The 24,248-nt window shown below is 40.9% G+C and overlaps 1 protein-coding gene across 2 annotated transcripts in view; it reads right to left on the bottom strand.

Annotated features, from left to right (window-relative positions):
* grm7 (glutamate metabotropic receptor 7) overlaps positions 1-24,248 on the bottom strand; it is a 199,464-nt gene that overhangs the window by 35,341 nt on the left and 139,875 nt on the right. For both annotated transcript variants that reach the window (XM_062544835.1, XM_062544836.1), the window contains 2 exons: positions 15,697-15,897; positions 4,454-4,593 (listed from right to left, as the gene is read on the bottom strand). In XM_062544835.1, coding sequence (XP_062400819.1) covers positions 4,454-4,593; positions 15,697-15,897 — 341 coding nt within the window. The remainder of the gene's footprint in view (positions 1-4,453; positions 4,594-15,696; positions 15,898-24,248) is intronic.

Below are 24,248 nucleotides of genomic sequence, written 5' to 3'. Positions count from 1 at the left end.
ACGTAACAGTAGGCCTATTGTATATTCTGGGATAATGAAACATGCAGTCTCCTCTTCAGTGTTCCTAAATTATTGCAGATATTCTTAGCAAACATTGAAAAACATTTGTTATACGTTTCGTTTCATCTGACAGACTTTGCACCTCTGCCATGTCGGTCTGTTGCTGTCACTGGTGTAGGAAAATGATGGGCAGTTAGGTGTAAGGGGGGTTATCCAGCGAAGGCTTTCAACCAGATGACAGCCATCAAGGAGTGTGATGTTCATGGAATAGCTGGTGGATGGTATTCACTCTGAACTGTGCATAGGTTAGCACCTGTACAGTAAGTTGACAATGGACTACATAGGCATTGTAAATGTGATACATCTATACAATGATTTTTTTTGTACCACTTCAGGGTTCTTCAAGTGCATTCCACATAACTATTCAGTTTGTCCAGATTGTCAATAGAGCCCATTCTTTTATTGTAATTTAATCACAGAAATTGTACCTGTGACCATTCCTGCCTTGTGGACTGTCGACGGCACATGAATGTCCCTTTTGTCATGCCACTTTGTTGCCAGCAACGTGTCATTGTTTCCAAAGGCCACCTGAACCCTAGTGATCATTTTGTTGAATGTTGGCATTCCTTTTCTTCTGGAAGTAACTGGTAGAGGGTGGGACTCAAGCACCAATTGTCCATAAAGACTGTATGGCCCTTTTTAGATAGGGCGCTAAAAGGGTAAGGACAACTGCTCAAGAAATACCAACATTGTTATATTGTACAGTGTCAGTGGAACTTCCCAGTGTATGCAATGAAATCTTGGACATAGCCAGTCAGGACATCGTGCAACGGATGCCAGCCAGTTAGCTGTGCTTGTCAAACGTTAGTAAACCTCACTACTCAACGCCTCAAGATCGCTGCTAGCATGAAAGCTAGTAGACTGGGCTTTTAGCTGGATTGTTAGCGCGCTCAACTCCCGATCCGAGGTTCTGCTGTTTCGCAGGTTTATTGTGGGGCAGTGTTGGGCAAGTTACTGAAAATCAGTATTCAGTTACAGTTACTAGTTACTTATTTTAAAAGTGATTGAATTACTTGCCCAGTTACTGTACATCAAAAGTAATTAGTTACTAAGAAAAGTAACTTTTAAGTTACTTTTATGTCTGCGCTTTAAATGTAAATACGAACAGTACTGAACAGTCAAACACAATAAACATATTTTTTTAGACCTAGTGGGTCACTGACTCAACAGTTGACAGAGGATGCATGTCATCGATAACATACCTAATGGTATGGACATTTAACCCCATGGTTATAGTGACCAAAATTATCACAGATCATTCACAGCAGTTTTTTAACAATGTATAGTACTTTTTGTTAACAATCTATAGTACTTTAGCATAATTACTTATAGCTAAAAATAATCAGTAATTTGATTATTCATGTGGATTACATTTGTCTTTAATGACATTAGCCTACAGTGGTGGTGTGTTGTTCTCATTGAGTGCCTGTCACTTTAAGAAGTACATGAACGTAATTAATTTTCATTCGGTTTTAAGGGGGAAAGTCACGCATAGTTCAAGGACATGTTTTCATTAAATAAAATTAATGTTAAAAAAAAAAAACAAGGTAAAGAGGATATTTCTGGTGTCATATAAGATAAGTGTCTTGCAATGTCAACTTCTATGATTTAGATAGGTTGAACTCTTAGATGTGGATAGGGTCTTTGCACCTGCACATAGGCTATTTTTACAACTCACCACTACGCTTCTGTCTTTGATTTCGACGAGCGAAAATGAATGTCCATACTTCCAGGAGAGAAAGGTCATCCTGTCCGCACTGTCGGCCATGATGTGGTTTAATGCTCATTGATTGATTCGATTGGTGTATGTGCCAACCTGCGACGTCAGGTCAGAAGTGAGCCTCTTGTCTTCTTGTCTGCAAGTGTTCGTTTCTCACAAAAGAGAGTAACGCGAGTAAAGAACTCAGAACTCAGAACTAAAGAACAGTAATTGTAATTGCGTTACCTGATTTAAAAAAAATTTTAGTTACTTGCTCGTTACCGCTAAAAGTAGTGGAATTACAGTAATGCGTTACTTTGTAATGCGTTACTCCCAACACTGTTGTGGGGTTATTTTAATTCCAAAGGCCAAGGGAACTTTATCAGGGTGCATAGTGTCCTGGATCCATGAAATAACTGGCCTTTAAAAATAAAAATAAAAATCCTCTATGGGAATTTAACATGGCCGTTCCAATACTTATGACCCCTGTATTTTAAGGAAAACATTTATTTATTTATAATACATTACTCATTCACAAAGAAAATTGATGTCCTTTTTTCATTTAAGGCATGAAGATCAGTTTCCAAAACAGGGTATCTGCACATTTTTTATCAACAAATTTAATGACTTTTAAGACCTTTTCAAGACCTCCAAGAATAAAAATTAAGACCATTACCACTGCAAAAAAATGTGTATAAAAAGTACGCTCTAGGCTGTTCAGTTTACCAAAGCACATGTCATTTGTATTTGAGTGACAGTGCAAATAGTGCACGACAGGCAACTGCCTTCTCAATACTACAACAATACTGCTGTAAATAACGTACAAACAGTGTGTAAACAAATCAAGTTGCAAATTACAAGTTAAACACAGTTAAAAAATGGACAAGGCTCCCGTCTAACTTTTTGCGTTGGTTGCACTGGTGCGCCTAACTTTTTTTTCAGGTGCACCAGCACAAAATTTAGGTGCACCCACATTTTTCATTGTATAGCTTTCTAACAGCAAAAGGTCACATTTTTATCGCACTCCTTTCATATAATGTGAATGATTTTTTTATCAATATATTTGATAAAAAATCATTCACATTATATATATAATCATTCAAACTAAATAACCCCCCCCCCCTCCCCCATTTTTTCCCCTTTACTTTCTATATACTGAAATTTCTGATATTCATGACTGCACACTTTATGCAGATTATATAGCCTACTATTTGTATTACAACTCTAGGCCTACCTCTTTAATTCAGCTGTCTGATTGATGCCTCAAAATATTGTAAACAAAGTAGCATAGTTGGCTAGCTTATCATAGTCTACTGGTTGGACTGTTCAGTTTCCCCCACATGTGTTTAAGTTTCAAGGTAGGCTGATACTTTTTCTCCTTGGGACAGGTCCTTTTAGTCTTGGAGTTAAAAAACATTGGTGATGAGATGAGCACTCAACTTGAATGCAAGAGTTTTAATAAAATGTGCAGCATGCTATGATGCTAACCGGATTTCATAATAATTTAGCTAGTCGTCATTGCTTTTTTCACGATTGTGAATGTTTTATTTGGATTAAATGTGCATGTCGAGGGGTGGGTGTCCATTGAGCGCGCACGAGAGAGAGAGAGAGAGAGAAAGAGAGAGGGCCAAGCCGAGGAGGTTTACTTCTATATTGTTTGGTAAAGTTGCACGCATAGTCTACAATGAAAACAGGCGAAAGAAATGTATGCTCTCACCCGAAAAGCGTCAGGTGCGCCATTGCAACCTTGAATATTTTTCAGTCGCATTCTTAAAAATCTTGGCTCGCGTCTGCCACTCGAAACACTCTGTCTGTAGGAACGCACACGCTACTTTTTACTGTGTTGTTATATTGTAACACCCACAATATTTGAGTGTCTGTCCACATTCGCAAAGCTGACGAAACGGACTCGGCACGACATGAAATTTAAGACCTCCTCATCGGAAATTCTAGAATCCAAGACATTTTAAGACCTTGAAAATCCCAAAAAATAAATAAGACTTTTTAAGACTTTTTAAGGACCCGCGGGGACCCTGCAAAAGATGATTTTATATTTAACTTTAAGCATGTGTTCCAATACTTTTGGAGGGCACTGTAGATTTCTCGAAAACATGTGTGTGCAAACAAGGGGCAGAAAGCACCATGAACAGCATTAAGCAGCTGCTCTCCGTGAAAAGATTTAAATGAATTTTAGTGCCGAAAACAGCACTATTCGAAATGACGATGATTAGAGAATGTTCAGGAATGTAAAGTAATGCATTTATTTGCCATAAACCACCAAAACCGACAAAAAGACGATGTCATATTAATAATGAAAACGAACGACAAACAACAAAAAAATGCAGATTGTAGCTTACAGCAGCTGGTTATTAGGTTAACTTTATAACGTTATGACCGGCCATCCGGCGTCTTCTGCCCTACGGCTGCACGCACATCTAGTTTTTTTAGTAAACGGGAAATCTGTGTATGTGTATTATCTCCAAATAATGAGATATTATCTTGAAATAACGATAATAAATATTTCTATTCTGTCACCTTTAAGATAAATTCTCAAAAGATGATTTCATATTCTTCTTTTTAGTCAACTTTAGCATGGGGTCAAATACGTATTCTCCCCACTATATATTTATAGGTGTGTGCGTGTGTGTGTGTGTGTGTTGCGGGGGCAGTAATAGGACTAGAAACAATACTCACATTAAGTTGTAGAGTGTCCATCCATTGTCCAATGACTCTATAGGCAGGGCCGCTATTATTACTCCCCTGGTACTGGAAGAGATCATAACGTCCTGGGGCATCACCATTGCGATTGAAGGTCACAGACGTCCCAGCGCTTCCTGCAGAGAACAATTGAATTAGCACCTGTTGTGAGTATGGTGCATGACTATATGTAAAGCAAGCTTAGACCTGCTTCTGGAAAAGCAATGAAGCCAGGACCACTGTAAGGACCTCATCTCATGCATTCCCTCTCTTCCTAGTTCACGGCTACCGCCGTTCATTCCGACATACCAGCACTCCGACATTGACGTCCAATTGTCGTAGTGGAGGCATGTCTCTTTATGGGAAAAAGTCCCACCACTCCGACATTTTTTTTTTTCATGGTCGCAGTGGCGGTATTTAACTTTTTTTTCAAACAACTTGCCATTCCGACATGAGGTCATTAATAGGCTATTAATGTCATAACTATATCCAATTGTGTAAAATAATAGAGATTCACATTTAAAATGTCATTGTGAAGACTTCTTCATATGGTTATGTGTCTGTTGCGTGCGCGACTCGGGGAAGTGAAAGCAGACATGGCAAGTTTTCGTCTCATTATTCGCGGACTAAGTGGAGCCAAATTAAGTTATTATCTTAAGTTATTATCGTCTGTTTGATGGCCTAGAAGGTTATATTTGGTATCTGTGGATAACTCTAGCTCTCCTCTTTAATCTGACATGCAAGCCTTATCTTTTTGACCACGGTTTCACGAGTAAATCAAACAGCGGTAGCCGAAGCTATATGATTCTTATTTGTTTGTCACTTCGTCTGTTTCTATAACACAAAAGGATCGATGTGTATGGTAGCAATGGAAAGCTCTGTTTCTCCTCTTTCATTTGATATGCGTGTTATGTCTGTGCGATGCCTGGTCCCGGAGTAATTCAAGCGAGAGCAGTGGCTGCGTGGGTGAACGCAGAGCAATATAGACTGTAAATATGATATACTTTGATTTAAATTCATGATTTTATTTTATTTTCATACTTGATCGCACAGACACTTGTCTAGTCTCGTTGGAAAGCCCCGGTTCTGCTCTTTCATGCAATATAGGTCTCATCTCGCTGTGCAATGTAACAGAGAAGAATGGGTGTGTTTTTTGACGCACTTTGCGTCCGTCGGGCTCATAGGCTCACAGGCCAAAACTGTGTGCTGATTGAAGGGATTGTTTTCTCCTCCAGTAAACATAAGTTGCCTGTGCAGACATTGTTTCTATTCTCACATCGTAGCCTATCAAACATACCATGTTTATCAAGAAACAAATGCCCCTTATGAGGAGAAAACTTATCGTAGGCTAGGCTATATCAGATAAGGAGTGGAGTGCCTATCTATCCGCTGGACCCTTCTCTATCTATCTGCTGCCTCTTCAGAACCATGGACAGCTGTCTGAATATGTAATGGAGGGCATTCACAATATGCGTAGCCTAATGCAACATAGGAGTACAATGAAAACGTATGCGGGATACCATTATGAGTGCTTGTTAATTAATGTTTAGTAGCCTACTGCCGGGAGAAAAACATATATTTTCTGCTAGGTTACTCGAAATAAGTCAAACCTGCTTGCTTCGTCTCTCCTCACTCAGCGAGTCACGTCACTTTCACTTCTTGCAGCCTATATGAACTTTTTTTCTATATGGATAGATGTAGGCCTATTCAAAGCTATCCATAACTTTTTTATGTGACTACTAAGCTGCAAAATAGGCCATATTATGACAAACGTTGTAGGCTAATATACCTGCTATAGCAGGGGGTGCGCTGCGCAACCCTCAGCCCCTCTCAACACCCTTCCCGCGCCATTGCCTACGTGCTTCTCAGGATGTTGGAATTTGATAGGCTAAATCGTCGAAATGGCAGTACTAAAATGTGTCGGATTGGCAGCATGTCGGAATAACACCATGTCTGAATAGCGGCATGTCGGACGAAAGGGATGTCGGACTGGCAGGATGTCGGACTGCCGACATGTAACCCTAGTTCACTGTGCTTTCTTTTTGGCAGCTTTTGTGTGTCTACCCAATTCAGATGTTTATTTTGTGTGGGGCTGGTGAGCATCAGCACAGATGGGGTGTATCTCCTCTCCAATCCAGTAGCTTACTTGGTTGACTTGAGTCACCTGGTATCATATGCCCTCTATTGGTGTTTCTGTGTTAAGACCTATACAGTATGTATGTAGAAGCCTGTAGAGCTCGGCTATTTATTAGAGTGGTTGAACTGAACAATCCTTATTTATTACAATATTTTGGGCATTCAATTATCATAGACCCTAACTTCATTTATCAATCTAACAACATAGAAACCAGCACAGATCTGAGCGCAGGAGACATCTTAGGGCAGGGCTTACATGTGATTCATGAAATGTTTCACTCCAATTGACCGATCCCAAGCCCCTGCTAGGTTGGTCAAACATTGTCGGAGTTGGCTAGAACTGCCTGCCATCTGCAGTGATAGCATGATGACCAAGAGATGAGGCTTCTCCCTTTGGTCTATTCATCTGCAACCTCTCTATCACTTCCAATCTAAGCTTATTATGACCATTCATAGCATGATGAATGGTTTCTGGGTGAAATGTGTGTCTTTGTCTCCTAATAGATGGCCACCCAGTGCCATGTAATATCACTTGGACATTAGCAGTGATTAGCTAACTATGCTAGCTATCTAAAAGGCTGAGTGAGGGCACCTGTCCGAGCTTGTGCAACTGGTGCTAAACTGTTGTAGGCTTATTTGCAGAAGTACGGATCAGTCAATTCCAGTGCAAGAATGAACGGTGTTGGTAAATTTAGTTTTTCTTTCTGCTGCTCGTTTTTCGTTATTATGCTACTGTATTTTGGCATATTAAATGGAATCAGTGTAGAAACATCAGTCAAGATAGTCTCTGGATCTTATTAGGACATGGTGTTACAGTGTATCTCTGTAACATTGTTGCAAGTCTCGTTTTAACAGTGTTTGCTCAGTATTGTGTTGTCTTATTGGCTACCCGCCAATGAGGTCGATTGATAGTTTCTCAAAAGTTACCCGCATTTGGCGTGTTGGCGGGTGCCAATTTCATGCCCTGGTCAGGTCTGAATACTTACGTAAATGGAAATTTGATTACTTGAACCGCCTTCAAATTTAATGAAATGTTGACACCATGCCATACAAGATGTTGACTCCAGCTGAGTTCCTAGTCTTAAAGTATTGTTCAGAACAGAAGTTTGGTTGACAAATGTGTGCTAGACTGCTAGACCGGTTCCAGCGCCGATGAGAGTGGCAGCAATCCTGGTAGCTCCGTGTCTTTTTGAGTTTTTATGTGCTTTTTTTGCTTACTTTCGTTTTACTTTCCTTTTATTTTTGCATTTGTTTATGCTTTGCAGTGTTTCACGCAAAAGTAGCCTATGAAGTTGCAAGGGGAAATATTAATAGAAAATCGTTATGTCCATGAAGATGAGATTTAACACTGACTGTCTAAGCTGCAGATTCCAATTATGAACGGTGTGGAAGAGCGCAGATTGTCGAAATGACCGATCACTTTAACCACTGCTGTCCTCACGTGGGAGAATAGGCTAATTAGCCTATGAAAGATGTTAGGTGCGGGTTTGTTTCTTTCCTCAGGTCGGCCGGAATTGGGTCACGATTCGAACATATTTTTGCGGATTGGACGGGGCGGTTTGAATCTCCTGAAGAATCGGGTTGGGGCTGGTTATAAAAAAAAGCCCACCCGCGCAACACTAGTAACCAATAATGTCAAGACACTTCTAAACAGGAAAAAGATGGCCTTCAGAGAGGGGAACCAAGACTATTATCTGGCGTAATAATCAAGGCAACTTGCAAACGTACCATGGGCGCAGCATCTGAAAATGGTCCTCATAGATAACAAGCTGTAGTAGTGCCAGTAGTTTGCATTATTACGCCAGATGAGAGTGTAGTTCCATGTCAAATCAGCCTAGAAAAACGCCAGGTTTCATTTTTAGTTGGTCTTATTGCACTTTCTAACTTGAGAAGAGACATGTTTTAAATGGGAAAATTACCGGAAATATTAGTTACTTTTAAACATGATGCTAGCAGGCGAGATGCTACTGGTCTAATCCGTTTCAATGATCTATGCTAGGCTGAAGCTAAAAGTTGTATCGCCAGATTCACAGAATGACTGGATGAACGGGGGAAAGGTAAATATCAATTGTTTTGCTTGAGGGAAGGTGGAAAATGAGCTTATTTCCAAAAATGGCGGAATATCCCTTTAAGATATAGGTTAGGTTTCAGTTAAGAATTAGTTGAATACAATTGTACTTAAAATGTCGACCAACTCTTGGTCAAATCTTAAACACAAGTCTATAATTGCATAAGGCTATATTGTGGTATATAGATAGTCATTGAGGCACAGCAATAGTTTTCTGGTGTAATGTTTAGCTCAAGTCTAGAAGGCCCTACATGTCATGATCAGATGAGCATGAATCAGAGTAATTTCAGTTATTGCACATCTTTGGCATACCACCCAAAATTCACCTGAACACAGGAAATCACATTTACTTAGTCCAAAATTTCCTAGGGAAATAGCTACTGTATTGTACTGTACTGTTAGCTACTGTATGTCTTTTCTTCACAGAATGTAACCAAAGTTGTCCATCTCCAGTAGGCCGCCCCTATCAATGACTTTGGGCCCCACAAACCACCAAAATGCAGGGCACAGCATGGGTAGGCCGACTACAACGCCAAATTAATTCCAATTCCTGATATTTGAGTGGCTGAGTGCGGGACAAACTTTTGGTCACCCCCATCAAAAAATCTCACCTCAAGGTTTTTTCTTAAAAGTTTGCAGCTCTGACAAGATCTGGGATGGAATGAAGACCATCACTGGCCTGGGGAAGAGTAGCAGCTCTTTGGAGTGAGATCTGGACAGGCCGAATCAGTTAAACCACTTCTACAACAGGTTTGATTGCCCTGCTCCAGCTTCAATGGATGTTGTCTGTCCACCACCCCCGGACACTGCTCTTGCTTGCTTGACTGCCCAATTCACACCTCCCCTCTCATAGATGCTTCATGCATCTTCCTCAGAGTCCTTGCATAGCATGGACAGGAGTGCCCATTATGTGAAAGTCACAATCAGGTGTAGAAGGCGTGGCAAATCTTGGGCCTCTGCAAGGATTCTGAGGAAGATGCATGAAGCATCGAAACGTTAGTCCCTTTGTGCACCTTAATTAAACGTTTAAGTTCATCTGTGCTGCTCCGAGTTGGTACTCTTAGTATAAGGATTATACCTGTTGGGACTTTTTCAACTTTCAAAATTCAATGCGTAAAAGTGGAATCAACTGCTTCACCCTTAGTGTGTGCCCAGGGGCCGGTTTCACTAAGATAGACTGTGACTATTACTTAGACTAAGGGTATAGTCAGACTTAGCATAGACGTCTAAATAATAGTGTTGTACAAAGCAGTTAAGACACCGACTATCCTAAGTAGGACTAATTGCAAAGAATTGTGGGTAATCTGGGTATTTTAAGACTCTTTTCAAAACAAAAAACATGGCCGACCGAGTGGACACTAACCACCTAGCTTTTACTCACTCAGAGAAACTGTGCATTTTGGAGGAGTTTAACACGTATAAAGACTTTTTTTGTGTCATGCAGAGTGGCTTGTGTGGTTATCGTTGCTGGCTAACGTAACGTAACAGATAAATATTTTGCTCCCGTCTTGTCCTACCCATGTTCTATCCCACTTTACCTATCGAGGCAGCGTAACGTTAGCTGGCTAGGAAGCTACGTTACTTCCACCGACCTACCAGTCCGCATGCTCTTTTAATGTGTGCATAACACGTTTGAGGTCGTTTACATTTTATTCGTAGGCAGGAACATACATTGTTGCCTTAATCTAGCCAGGTTAGTTTAAAGCAGACACTGTTGACTCATAGGACTGAAGCCCCACATTAGCTAGCCATGCTAGCCTGCTTTCAAATGGATAAGCTGACGTAATTTAGCACCCTTTCTGTTGTTATCATGGTGATATAGCCCTTTAGACCCATGTTAGCCTGGGAGTGAGGTGTCTATTTTTTTAAGTCTAAAATTAGATAGTCTTAACTTTTGTGAAACTGGCTTACTTGCATTAGACTGATCTATAAAGAAACATAAGACCTATCTAAGCCATAGACCAGTCTAAACTACCTTAGTGAAACCGGCCCCTGGTTTTACAGGCCTCCTAAACCAAACAAAGACATCATGAAAGAGTTCTCGGACGTTTGTTGATTTTAGGTGACTTTAATATCCACCTCTGTTGTCCAGATAAACCCTCGGTTAAGGATTTCTGTCATCTTATGGATTCGTTTGATCTGGTGCAACACATTAATCAGCCCACACATACAGTATACTTGGTCACATTCTCAATTTGATTCTGTCTCATGGGTTTTCTGTTGATAATGTGCATACTGAGGAGGCATCCTTCTCTGACCATAACCCCATTCTGTTTAATGTAAACCTACCTAACCCTCTGTCTGTAGCTAAACCCCCTGGTCGCTTTTCACGTTATGTAAATTCTCTCACTGCCTGCCATTTCTCTGATTGCTTTCTGAGTAATGATCTACTGCCATTGAGCTCCATGACAGCATAGATGACATAGTGTCTCTATTTAACACGTCTTGCTGTAACATTCTAGATTCTATTGCTCCACTTAAACTCAAATATCCCAAACCAAAGCCACAACCTTGATGACACAACACGCACTCTCAGGAAGGTCTGTCAGAGAGCTGAGCGGAAGTGGAACAAAGATAGGCTTACAGTTTCTCTTGACATCTTCAGGAATTCATTAGCAACCTTCCAGAGAGCGGCTAAGCAAACCAGGGCCAAACATTTCTCTGACATTATTACAAACTAGTGCAGAGCCCATATATGAGGCATTTTTTTCGTATAACATGAAATTTGGCACTGCACAGACTCGTGCCATTAGGATGACACCCACCACAATTTGAAAGCAGTCGGATGAGTGGTTCGAGAGTTGTACGTGGAACAGACAGAGTGACACACAGACGTTCCTTGCATTAATAGATAGATACTCCCACAGACCCCAAATCCTTTATAGTACCATTAACTCAATCATTAATATTTATAATTATAATAATTATTGATAAAATTGAACTTCTCAAACTGTCTTTTCCCCTCTGTTTCCCCACTCCACTGTGCTCCACTGATACCTGGTGCAGTGTTCTTTGATTATTTTTCACCAGTGACCCTACATGAGCTGAATGATATTGTCATGCACATGAAACCCTCTACATCGCCCAATGATGCTATCCTTGGCCAAATGATCAAAGATGCCTTTGAAACCATTGGTCTTAGCATTCTGGTCATTATAAACACATGCCTTGTCTCTGGCACTGTTCCCTCATGCTTCAAGCATGAAGTCGTCCAATTGTTGCTTAAAAAACATAACATTGATGTCAATTACCCAAACAACTACCGCCCCATTTCTAAATTACCATTAATCTCCAAAATTCTAGAAAAAGTAGTCCTCTCTCAATTACTGCCTTTTCTTAATTCTGCAGATATCATGGAGCCATTTCAGTCTGGCTTTAAAACACGCCACAGCACTGACACAGCTTTGCTGAAAGTTTCAAATGACTTGCTCCTCACACTTGACACAGGTGATGACACTATCCTAGTCCTATTAGACCTCAGTGCTGCATTTGACGCCGTAGGCCACCCCACTCTTCTAGGCCTCCGTCAGTGGGTTGGTATTAGGGGCTCTGCTCTGCAGTGTTTCTCCTCCTACCTCACCCATAGATCCTTTTCAGTTTCTATAGGTCAGCACTCTTTATCCTCTGCCCCTCTTTACTCTTGTGTCCCCCAGGGGTCCATCCTGGGTCCAGTCCTATTCTGTTTATGTATGCTCCCATTAGGAAATATAATTAGAAATACAACCTTTCATTCCACTTTTATGCTGACGACTCCCAACTATATCTCCCACTGAGATCCAGTGACTCCCTTCAGACTCTCCTAGAGTGTCTGAAGGAGATTAATGTCTGGATGGGAGAAAATGTCCTTCAGTTAAACAATGACAAAACAGAAGTAATCATTTTTAACCCCTCCCAATCCAAAAAAAACCCACAGTGACTGACCTGGGTAGTCTGAGATCTTTCTTAAAACCTTCTGCTAGAAATCTGGGTGTCATTTTTGATTCTGAGCTCTGCTTTCATAAGCAAATCTCTGCTGTGGTAAAAAAACAGCTTCTGCCAGCTCAAAATTATAGCTAAAATAAAAATAAAACACTGTCATATCATAATCTGGAAACAATATTCATGCCTTTATAACGTCACGGCTGTATTATTGTAACTCTCTCTACCTTGGTCTCCCCCAGTCCCTCATATAACGCCTACAAATAGTCCTGAATGCGGCAGCAAGACTCTTAACTGGGTCAAAAAAGTGGGATCATATCACACCTGTCCTTGCATCCTTTCATTGGCTGGCAGTGCATCAAAGGATCCACTTTAAAATCCTACTGATGGTGTTCAAAGCCCTCAACGGCCAGGCCCCATCTTACATTCAGACCTCCTAATCCCCCACTCAGCCACTAGGTCCCCAAGATCTTGCAATCAGGGTCTTCTACATTAACCTGACTTTCGCCAGATCCTGTAGTTCGCTGTCTGCTTCACACAAGGATCTGGGACTTCTCGATGGGAGATGTATTTATGAAGGCGGGTCCTTGTAAAACATCCTCGCATGTGATTTGATAAACCACTTGCCTGTTATCTTGAATGACGTGCTAGGCTTCTTCAAGCTCTTGCCAAACCCGGTCGGAAGAACAGTAAAAATATCCTTGCCACCAATAAATGTCTTCAAAACTATTCTCTGTTAATCTTTTAAAGAATGAATACTCGATAGATTCGACAAAACAGTTGAAATAGCAGAATCAATGTCAGCACAAGACTCCTCGCTGCGTGCCGCCATTGTTGTTTGAATCAAACACTCGCTTTGGCGCTCCTGATTGGTTGATCATTTTTTGATCACTGGAACGAGTTTGGATTGCCCTCGCGTCCAGACCCTTGTGTGGAGCTCAGCGAAACGCCTCTGGTGGAGCATGGCGGAACTACAAGGGTCTGGCGAGAGTCAGGCTACTTCTACATATCCACCACTCCCGATTAAAACAAAAAGGTGACAGGGCCTTTGCTGTTGCGGCGCCAGGTTTGTGGAACCAATTGCCACTACACATTTGTGATGCCCCCTCCATCTCTACTTTTAAATCAAGGCTCAAAACCCACCTTTACACCCTTGCGTTCCCTCCCCCTTAATTTGATGTTTTTTTGTGTTTTATGTGTACTTTTATTTAGTATTGCTATTTATTTATTTTATTTTACTTATTATTATTATGATCTTATTTTGTTGTGTTTCATTGTTTATTATTTCATTTTATTTCTTTACCTCTTTTTATTACACTATGTACAGCACTTTGGTCAGTGTGAACTGTTATAAACTTCCTTTATAAATAAATATTACTTATTACTTACTTACCTACTTACTTACTTACTTATCCTACTACATGCCCATTGCCCACTAGACCCTATTCCTATCAAACTACTCCAAGACATAGCTCCCACCATCACACCAGCACCTCACTGACTTCTGGTACAATTCCAACTGCTTTCAAACTGGCTCAGGTAACTCTGCTGCTTAAAAAGCCTTTTCTTGCTACCACTCTCTATCGCCCAGCAGTCACCCACCTACCTTTTCTCTCAAGGGCTTTAGAAAGGGCAGCTTCCAAACAAATCATAGAATTTCTCTCACAGAATGACATCCTTGATCCTAATCAATCTGGGTTCAAACATTGCCACTACACTGAAACGGCTCTGTTAAAATTAAGACTGAAGCCATGTGTTAAGGACTCAACTAAAATGCCAGTCAAACTGTCCTAGGTTAGGTATCCGTCTCGAAACAAAAGTTGGTTGCATTCATTCCAGTATAAGAGAGGTAACATCAGGTAGAGGGAGTAAACCATTAATTCATTCAGTTTCATTGATGCAATAGTCATAATGTGAGCAGATATCAGCCAAGTATTAGCAAAAAGGTTTTATTTTAATATTTAAAGGGATATTCCGCCATTTTTGGAAATACGCTCATTTTCCACCTCCCCTCAAGCAAAACAATCGATATTTACCTTGTTCCTGTTCATCCAGCCATTCTGTGAGTCTGGCGATGCAACTTTTAGCTTCAGCCTAGCATAGATCATTGAATCGGATTAGACCATTAGCTTCTCGCCTGCTAGCTTCATGTTTAAAAGTGACTAAGATTTCTGGTAATTTTCCCATTTAAAACGTGTCTCCTCTCAAGTTAGAAAGTGCAATAAGACCAACTGAAAATGAACCTGGCGTTTTTCTAGGCTGATTTGACATGGAACTACACTCTCATCTGGCGTAATAATCAAGGCAACTTGCAAACTACTGGCACTACTACTGCTTGTTGTCTATGGGGACTATTTTCAGATGCTGTGTACGATATCACTGCGCCTTTGGTACGTTTGCAAGTTGCCTTGATTATTACGCCAGATGAGAGTGTAGTTCCATGTCAAATCAGCCTAGAAAAACGCCAGGTTTCATTTTCAGTTGGTCTTATTGCACTTTCTAACTTGAGAGGAGACAAGTTTTAAATGGGAAAATTACCAGAAATCTTAGTCACTTTTAAACATGAAGCTAGCAGGCGAGAAGCTAATGGTCTAATCCGATTCAATAATCTATGCTAGGCTGAAGCTAAAAGTTGCATCGCCAGACTCACAGAATGGCTGGATGAACGGGAACAAGATAAATATCGATTGTTTTGCTCGAGGGGAGGTGGAAAATGAGCATATTTCCAAAAATGGCGGAATATCCCTTTAACATTGCTGACGTTTATTCTAATCTATGTTTAGGGAGAACATGTTCAGCACTATGGCCTTTATATTCTATACTGTAACCGAACCTGGTTTGTTATAAACAAACATGACATATTCAAACAAGTCATATAGAAAGCAGTCCAGCTGTCAAATAGATCACATTTTTGCTTGCTTCAACGAACACATCACTCCCATAAACCAATGATGCCAAATAATCTCTCTCTCTCTCTCTCTCTCCAATACCCCCCCCCCGCCCACAAAGATGCATACAAAGTACAGCTACTGATATTAATTAATTCATTATATTTCCATTTCACTTGATATCATAAAAAAAATATATTGCCACAAATGTTGGCTCCATGTTAACTCACCATTGAAACTGACACTGCGTATGTATTTTAGAAGTTTCTTCCCTCCAGCCACCTCCATATCTGGACAAATTCCAGACATATCAGGACAGAGATCCTTCTGCATGTTGTGCAGGGCATGGGCCATTGCATACACTGCATCAATCACAAATTGAACTTTGCCCTCCTGTTCATACTTTGAGTCTATTCCTATTTTTTCTTGACCTATGAAGAGAATAGAGGAACAAGTGTAAAATAGTTTAGGCATACACATAACACATGCACATGATTCTCCCCTTAGTTCCATAACATATTACAACATCCTGCTGAGCCTTAGCTCTCTAAAAATCACATTGCATGATAAATGATAAATATATTGTTTCCTTCACTGCCATGTCCGTTTATTATCAGTCTGCAATAGTGGCAAAGGAAGTAACGAATCCCTACTTCTTGCTCCGGGTCAGCAGTTCAAATGCAGTGTGTAAAGGTGCAAAAGATATCTCAGATATATGTCACTGTACTGTACACTGAGAGCTGTACTCTAATATGATATCTTTAGTCACATTTAATTATGGGATTGGATAAGAGACAAATCAATAAATCTGGCTTTGCTCTCAGTGTAAATGTAGCTGTAAATGTAGTATAAGAAGTTAAATCAAAAATAGATTGCACACAGCTGTTGTGCAGCTTGCACACACTTCTTTGTGAGGAATAGACACTCAGGACCAACAAACAGAACTGTTAGGGGTGAAGTGAACCTAACACCATATGTGCTTTTTCATGCATCCAATCATTTTCCCATAGAAAACATTCCCATAGAAGACACTACACATACAATTTTCTATTCCTACAATTTATAAATTTCACAGAACTTGCAGTCTCACAAAATGAATGAATGGGTCATTCTTCGCAAATGGAGCTGAGTTACTATCCTTCTTTAATCATCACTTTATTCAACCATATAGAAACTGAAATACATGCATCAATAGACATCTCAACCCCTGGCTGCTTCAGGGGCACTGTCCCTACAATTGGTGTTTGTAAGTCGCTTTGGATAAAAGCGATAGCTAAATTAATAAATAAAAATGGTAGGGGGACCTCTTACAATCACTACAGGAACATTCAAAATAAATGAATACAATGCACATTTTGGATCCTGCAATCCTTAGACAGGTCATTTGCTAGAACTTTTGGGCCTAGTTTTTGGTCAAAGTTTTCTCAATGGATTCCTGGTCAGAACCCCTATTGCAGGGGTTTTCAATTAAAATTCAAAGAGGTCCAGTTACTAAAATTTCCTCCCGGCAAAGGTCAGAATCTTAAATTGTCACTCAAAATAGTGTAGGCTACCCTGATGTTAATAAAATCAATAATGCATGTACATTTCTAGGCCTATTTAATGTATTGTTACATTTCAAGTGTTTTGAAAGTAATATGCTTGTAACATAGCAAAAAAGTCTTAACTTGAATGCAATAGTTTTCTTTACTAGGCCTACATTTCAAGAAAGTTAACAGACACTACATTGAATTTATTCTGAATAGAATAAATATAAAGTGCAAACTGATGGTAATAATTTATGAGTATTATTTGGGAGTTCTATTCTATCTGAGCCCCAACCAAGGAGCCCTTTCTTTTCAAGTGAGAATAAACACACAACGTTGTTGCAACTTTCCCTTCCCCTCTGTGAAATGCTAATTGCCAACATTCCTTTGGAATGTTGAAACCAACTTGCCCTAATGGCCTGGTCAGACTATACGATTTGTTTTGTCGCTCACGATTGTCGTTTACGATCTACCATGTCACACTATACGATTTTAGAACCATGAAAACCTCTCCGCGTCTTGGTCGGGAGAGTGGCCACATACACCGAAAGCATCGGTCACGTCATACGACTCCCGTCAAATTTCTGACAAGCCAGACTTTTTGTCGGGCTGTTTTAGAACGTCGTGAACGACAAATCGCAAGTCGTGAAGCATGTCACATTATAAGATTCACTCCGCGTTCGATGTCGTGCCCGACCATTTGAAATCGGTTACAACGCTGTAAACTTGTCGGTCACGACAAATTCGGGCCAAAATCGGGCTGAAATCGTGTAATGTGTCCAGGCCATAAGACAAAGGATTCTACCTTGATGTAATATATCTATATGTCATGAAATGTAAATGTATTCATGTCTGGTATCATTATGATAGTCTAGTGTAAGGATTGTCATGATTCCAGTGTAAGAATGTTTGGAATATTCTATAAGTGATGTTTCTGACATACTGTATATGATATCCCTCCACATGTAAATCTAATCAGAGTGAGAAAGTGTGTCTAGGTGTGACTAGGTGTGAGTGGGTGTGACTGAAGCCATCTAAGTGAACCAATGACCTTGCCTTGTTTTTGGCGCCCTTTTCCCTTTGTTCATACTCATACAAATGTGATGAAATTACAGTGTTGGTCAGAATGAGAGATTAACTTTGAAGGGGGGGGGGGGAAGCAAGGCCAATCTATCCCCAGGCCTGGCCTATTCAGACTAAAGCTATGTTCTACTCTCTCTGCTTGTAAGAATAAAACCTGATTCCTAGGTTTTCTTGAGTTTGCCAGTCTAAATTAATAAGTAATAATATAGAAATATAGAATTACCAACAAAACACAACTTTGAGCAGCCTGAACGTAGGGCCTATATTTCAAGTATGCCTAGTATAGGTCTAATGGAAAACATTCCGAATCTTTTGAATAAAATAAAAGTGGATCTTTAAGAAAAAAATAAAATAAAAGACCTTTACATACTGCGTTCTAGTACATCCTCTGCTAATAGTTCGATGTTCTTGTTGTTGAGGCTGACAATGGGATCTGTAACGTTTCTGCAGCCGCATTAAGCACTCATTCACATCGCTAAATGCTCTCTTGTATTGCACCAAAATCCACGCAATCTTTAACGAACACTAATTTGCCTGTAAATGCATGCATCATCACACGAGTAGACCTGTCATAGTGTGCTTTCAATTTGATAATTATTAGCCTACTCCGCCGAGGAGGAGAGCATGTTTTCATCGGGGTTTGCGTTTTATTTGAGATATGTTTTGACAAATAACATTGTCTGTTTGTTAGCTCTCGGAGTGCTTTTCAAGTTTCACTTGCCCTCACTGCGGACTTCTGCGCGTACCTTTCCTCAAACGACCCGTGTTTGATCTCATAATGACGCTAACGTCGCCACAGTTTCACTGCGCATATTCACAGCAGAACGATGGTCCGTCCATTCATCTCTAAAAGTTCGGTTTTCACCATCTATTTTTTCCTTCCATTTTTGAGCAAGCCATTTTCTCTCATCTCCTCTCTCTCTCCCGCTAGGCCTATTCTCTGTTGCTGAAAGGTAAACAATCAAGTTAATTGGCTTGGCTACGGACGGTACTCTTTGATAATATTAGGCCGACAATTTCAACCGGTCCGGACATAACTGTCACTGGGTCCGGACCCGGACCGCGGTCCGCCATTTGGTGATGCCTGCCCTATTGGAACAGATTAAGACTTGGGGCATGTTAAATTTTGGCCAAAAATCCAATATGGCCGCCGTATCCCAAAATGGCAGGTTTTCCATCAATTTTGGCTGTACTGTATGGGGTTATTGCGGTCTCGAACTGATTCTACGTGTATACAGGAAAGCCCCATGCTAACCCACTGTTTGCGATTTTGGGCTGTAGCTTTTGCCAGTGCTAGCTCTGTACTGCGTGATGAGCGAAAATTCCTCCACGGCTTAGTTGATGTATTTTCATTCAGAAAATAGCTTTATTTTCATTTTCCGCCAAACTTACGCTTTAAAGGCCGATCACATTACAGGCGGCATGCGCTATGAAACCCATTAATTTCAATGGGTTGAGAGCGCAAAAACGGGTCTGCCGCTGTGCTCAGCAAAGCGCAGCGCCGGCGGCATTTTGCCGCTTTGCCGCTGTTGCGCGTACCGCGGTCAAAGTTGAAATATGTTGAGCCCAGCAGTAACCATAGAAATAGGAGCGGTAACAGCAACAAAAATCGTAGAACGTTATCTCAACCAAGAGCAACCTAGCGGTGATAGCAGCGCATGCTGTCTATAATGTGATCGGCCCTTTAGGCGGTAAAACCCATAGACCTAAAAGAAATGGACAAACAGACTCCGTTGTTCTCAATAGTCTCTTTTCGACTGCCAAACTAGTCCGACTCTACACGGTACGGTACAGCGCGGCTCTACACGGCACAGCACGGTACCAGTACTATTTGCCTTTCCACCTAAACCGTGACCTGGAAGTGGGTGGAGTCGGCGGGGTTCCCACTGACGTGACGTCGGTTTCAGCAAAGATCCTTCATTACTGACTCGCTTTTACCCTCTCTGGTTTCAGGCCACTAGAAGTTGTCACGCCGCGGTCAGTAAAAAGTGAACACAACGGTGGAAACTTTCTCTTTTAATAAGCAAGCAGTAACAGCATACAAACACAATTGTGATTACAATGTTACTGTCTAAAATCATCACGATACCAATGAATCATTAGCCTATATAGGACACGGAATGAATCATTTAATTAGTCTGTGAACCAAGCTGGCTAGAACTAGCTCGCTAACGCTAGCTTAAAAAGCTAACAAGTGAATGTCATACTATGGCAATACAGCAATGTGCTTAGCCTGACGACGTCATACTCAATTCTTGTCAGAATATGAGTCTGAAACTGCTCCATTCAGCTTCGATTATGGGGCGTGATTCAACTGATACAGGGCGGGGGGGATAGCTCTGCACTCATTGGATAGCCCAAACCAAACAGAACAAGTGTCAGTATCTGTCAGTATCTAGCTGCGTTTCCATTGACCATTAAATTGCGCAAATTAAGAGTTGCGAAAAGAAATGTGGTGAATGGAAACACACACATTTCGAAAAAACTAAAATTTTTCGATAAAAAGTTTTTGCGCTTGGGTGAGGTGGTATTTCGAGCGTATCGAAATTTGTATATTTCGCAAAACTGCAATGGAAACACTTTTTTCGCATCTAACGAGTCACGTGATCCAACAACCGGATGTTAGGAGGAACAAAACCGACGAAGAAGACTGTCGACAGGAAGTGGCACCGGGAGAATAATGTAAAAAAATATATTTGTATTCATTAAAAGTGGCTCGTGTCATTCTAAAATGTTGAATCCACAGCTCCTCTGTGAACTCGCCGACAACACTTTCTCAAAAACGCTGCATACGCAACCGCTCAACTAGTTTTGTTTACCCATAGCAACAACGTTGCTATGCTTTGCTGGTTTAACGTGATGAGAACGGTGCTCAAAGAAATCTAGATTCTAGATTCTAGTTCTAGAAACTAATCAACTGGGCTGATCTACGAAATATTCCACTGACATGGCTGTGACATGATTTAAGCATAGGCCTATAACAAACTCCTGTGATTGATGTCATTTTTAATTTTATGTTTCTGCCCCACCAAAACGTGCCTCCTCCTCTGATGGCTTAATGACTGATAATCAGCGGTAGTGCCGTGGTGGCAATTTGAATGCATTTAGTGTAAATCTAGGTTATGTTGATAACCGCGATGTCTCCTAATGACTTAAAGCACGCGAGAATACACGAGATTTTAATTTAATTAGCCGAATGTAATGGAAACACCGCAATTGCGAAAATTGTGATTTTCGACATTAAGACAATATCGACAAAGTTTTTGCGCATATTTGTAATGGAAACCCAGCTAGTATCTGCGAAATCTAAGACAACGAAATATGTCGCAGGGGAGGCTATATGGAAAACATCCTCCCTCGTTTTAAAACATAATTCCTTCAAACTGTATGCAATGAACAGCTGGGGAAGTGTGTCGTTAACCCAACGAGCAAACAGATATTTTTAAACAAACGGGAACAACATCACCCAAACATGCTGTTTTAACTTGGTGAAAGTGAAACTGAAGTTTTCCCACATATCCACGTTGGTCTAAGTGTTCAGAAATAGTTGTGTGAATCCGTGATAAAACCTCCGTATCAATAGCTAAGATAAACGAAAGGCCAAACTGCATGAACAAATTATGCATTCATAGTCATAGCGTTTCTGTTGCAATCAAAATCAACCTAAGCCAACACGGTTGGGTCTCACACCCAACTCGTTGAACGAGGACGCATGCAGCCGTGAACCTCACTGCTGTTCATCTGTCAATCATCACGTAAAGCCCGCCCTGACAATGTGATTGGTCCAAACAGCTCTGCATCTCGAATAGTAGCAGCTGAACGGAGCAGTGCCAGACCGAAGTTCCCTGCAGAAAAAGAATGTAGGCGGGGCTAAACTTCGGTCTGGCATCCAGGCTACAATGTGCTACCAGGTTTCTAACAGTTGAGGGACTTCGCTTAAACTGAATATACTGTTGCAAGTTCACTTGAGTATAAACTACCCGCTTTAAATAACGTCACTAATGTTATTCAGGTAATTGTCACTTCAAAGACATTACACTTCTCCGTTTAAAATGTTACCTTAGCTAGGAGGCTAGCTAGCTTGCTAGTAACTAGACAGTAACTGGCAGCAGCATTGTCTGATATTAAGTTATTTTCTTAACAAATCCATGCACTGACAATTACACTAGGCGACCATGTTAGGACACCGCACACCGTCGGTTTAGACGTTAAAATGATCGACCATCTGTGCAACAAACTGCGTCCAGCTAGGTCTCGTTATAACTGCAGTTCAAATGGCATGCTAATCGCGATTAGCATTTCGCTATTGGTTTTAACTTTGCAGAGCTGTTTTAATACTGATTGCAAGGCAGTGAAAGGTAGGCTATTTAAATGCATGGTCCTAGCGGAACGAGTGGAGAGTGTCCTGTGTTACTGTTATCGTTTATCGCAACTCATCGAGCTAGCAAGTCAAACAGTGCATAGATAAAACTGGTGGTGGCACTGGTCAAGATCCTGGGCCTTCGCTGTGTGCATGACGTGATTTATCTGACCAATCAGTGGACAGCTCTGTTCACGTGACATTTTAGTATCGATTAGTTCCGACTAGACCCACCTCTGTAAGAGGTACGGGTAGGTACTAAAAATAGTAACGGCTCCACCCGCTAATCCGCAGTCGAAATGCTCCCAAACAGGGTAGAGTCGCACCGTGCCGTACCGTTACGAAAATGCCCAGTGGAAAGACGCTAAATGAGAGGGGGCTGAAACAAAAATCTGTTTACTTTCCATCGTACTGCGCAGACTCGTACTCATTTCGTGACGTTAGCCATCCTGTACATAGGGAGGGAAAGTGAAAACCAGCGCCCCAAGCGGTTGCGTTCCTATCGAAGAGCAGCTCCAATGTTAAGTCCCATAGACCGACTTTTCAAATAAATACTACGCAGCTATACCAGCGATCTTATCCACCAAAAATATTTTTCAGTCTGCATACTGTAATAATCTACTAACTGTGAAAATATCAGACCCTATTTCGCCTTATTTAAAAAAAACTTAATTGCTCGTTTCATTTCATAAATGGACCACAAGTGACGTGACACCCTTCAACGACGTTACTCACCTAGCATGGTTTGTTTATTAGCCTGTTAGCTAGTTGGTTAGTTAGTAGACTGCCAGCTCTTGTGTGAGTAGGAGCACAACACAAGTTATTCCAACATAAAGGTAGTTACCACGCGGTTTACATCGCTCTCTGTTATTACAAAAATATACAAAGCCAGTTAAGCAAATTGCCGTTTTGATCAGTTGGAGATGAAGCGCCCAAACTGGTGACGTCAAATGCTACTTCGATAGGAACGCAACCGCCTGGGGCGCTGGTTTGCACTTTCCCTCCCTATAGAGCTCCACAGTCCCGCCCACAGCCTTGTCCGGAAGTAAAAATCCAATACAATTTCTCCATTGACAACTGGAGAATAAGCCATGAAATCGTAACCGTCCATGGTAGACGTAAAACCAGCTACGATGTGACTAAGCGATTATACCGGCTCATATAGATGTCAAAAGTTAACGGGGCATCAACCTTGTTTTTGAGAAAACAATGTTTTATTCATGATTTAACGAGAGAGTACTACACTACCCAACACCCTACCGTGTAAAACTGGTGAAAGCAGAGCCTTTGATTGGTAGAGATCGCCGTTGCCATGGCAATCCCAAACAAACTGTACTCAACTTTTCCCGCGCCTATCGTCCGGCTAGCGTCTCGCTGGAACTTCAAAACTTAAAATGGCTGCAGGGCTGTCAGGACCGATGTGTGGTCTTCCGAAAAAGAACAGTTTTCTCATCTTGAAGGTTGAATTTACTCAATGGAAACGGTAGGAAGTAATCATCTTCTTTTCTCAGATTAATATGGAACCATGTTAAACTATGGTTAGGCTGCAAATGTTGGAAATGTGTGTATGTTTGCAAAGCATCCTGGGATTTGAGTTCTCTAACTAGGAATTTAAGATATGTACACAGTCTTGTACCTTTCGCTTTTTTTACATTTTCTGTTCATTTTTTCACTCGAAATTACAAGTTATATGCTTATGAGTCACATCGTAGCTGGTTAGCCTAAGGCATGGTCTAAAACTCTTTATATCCGGATTTTTCCAGAAGTCAATGGGAGAAATGAATGAGAAATTTTCTTCCGGACAAGCACCTCT

The sequence above is a fragment of the Sardina pilchardus genome, chromosome 9 (genome assembly GCF_963854185.1).
Source record: "Sardina pilchardus chromosome 9, fSarPil1.1, whole genome shotgun sequence".
In the NCBI taxonomy this organism is placed as follows: Eukaryota; Metazoa; Chordata; class Actinopteri; order Clupeiformes; family Clupeidae; genus Sardina; species Sardina pilchardus.
Note: the sequence above shows the minus strand (reverse complement) of the source record. Positions and strands in the feature narration are given on the sequence as shown.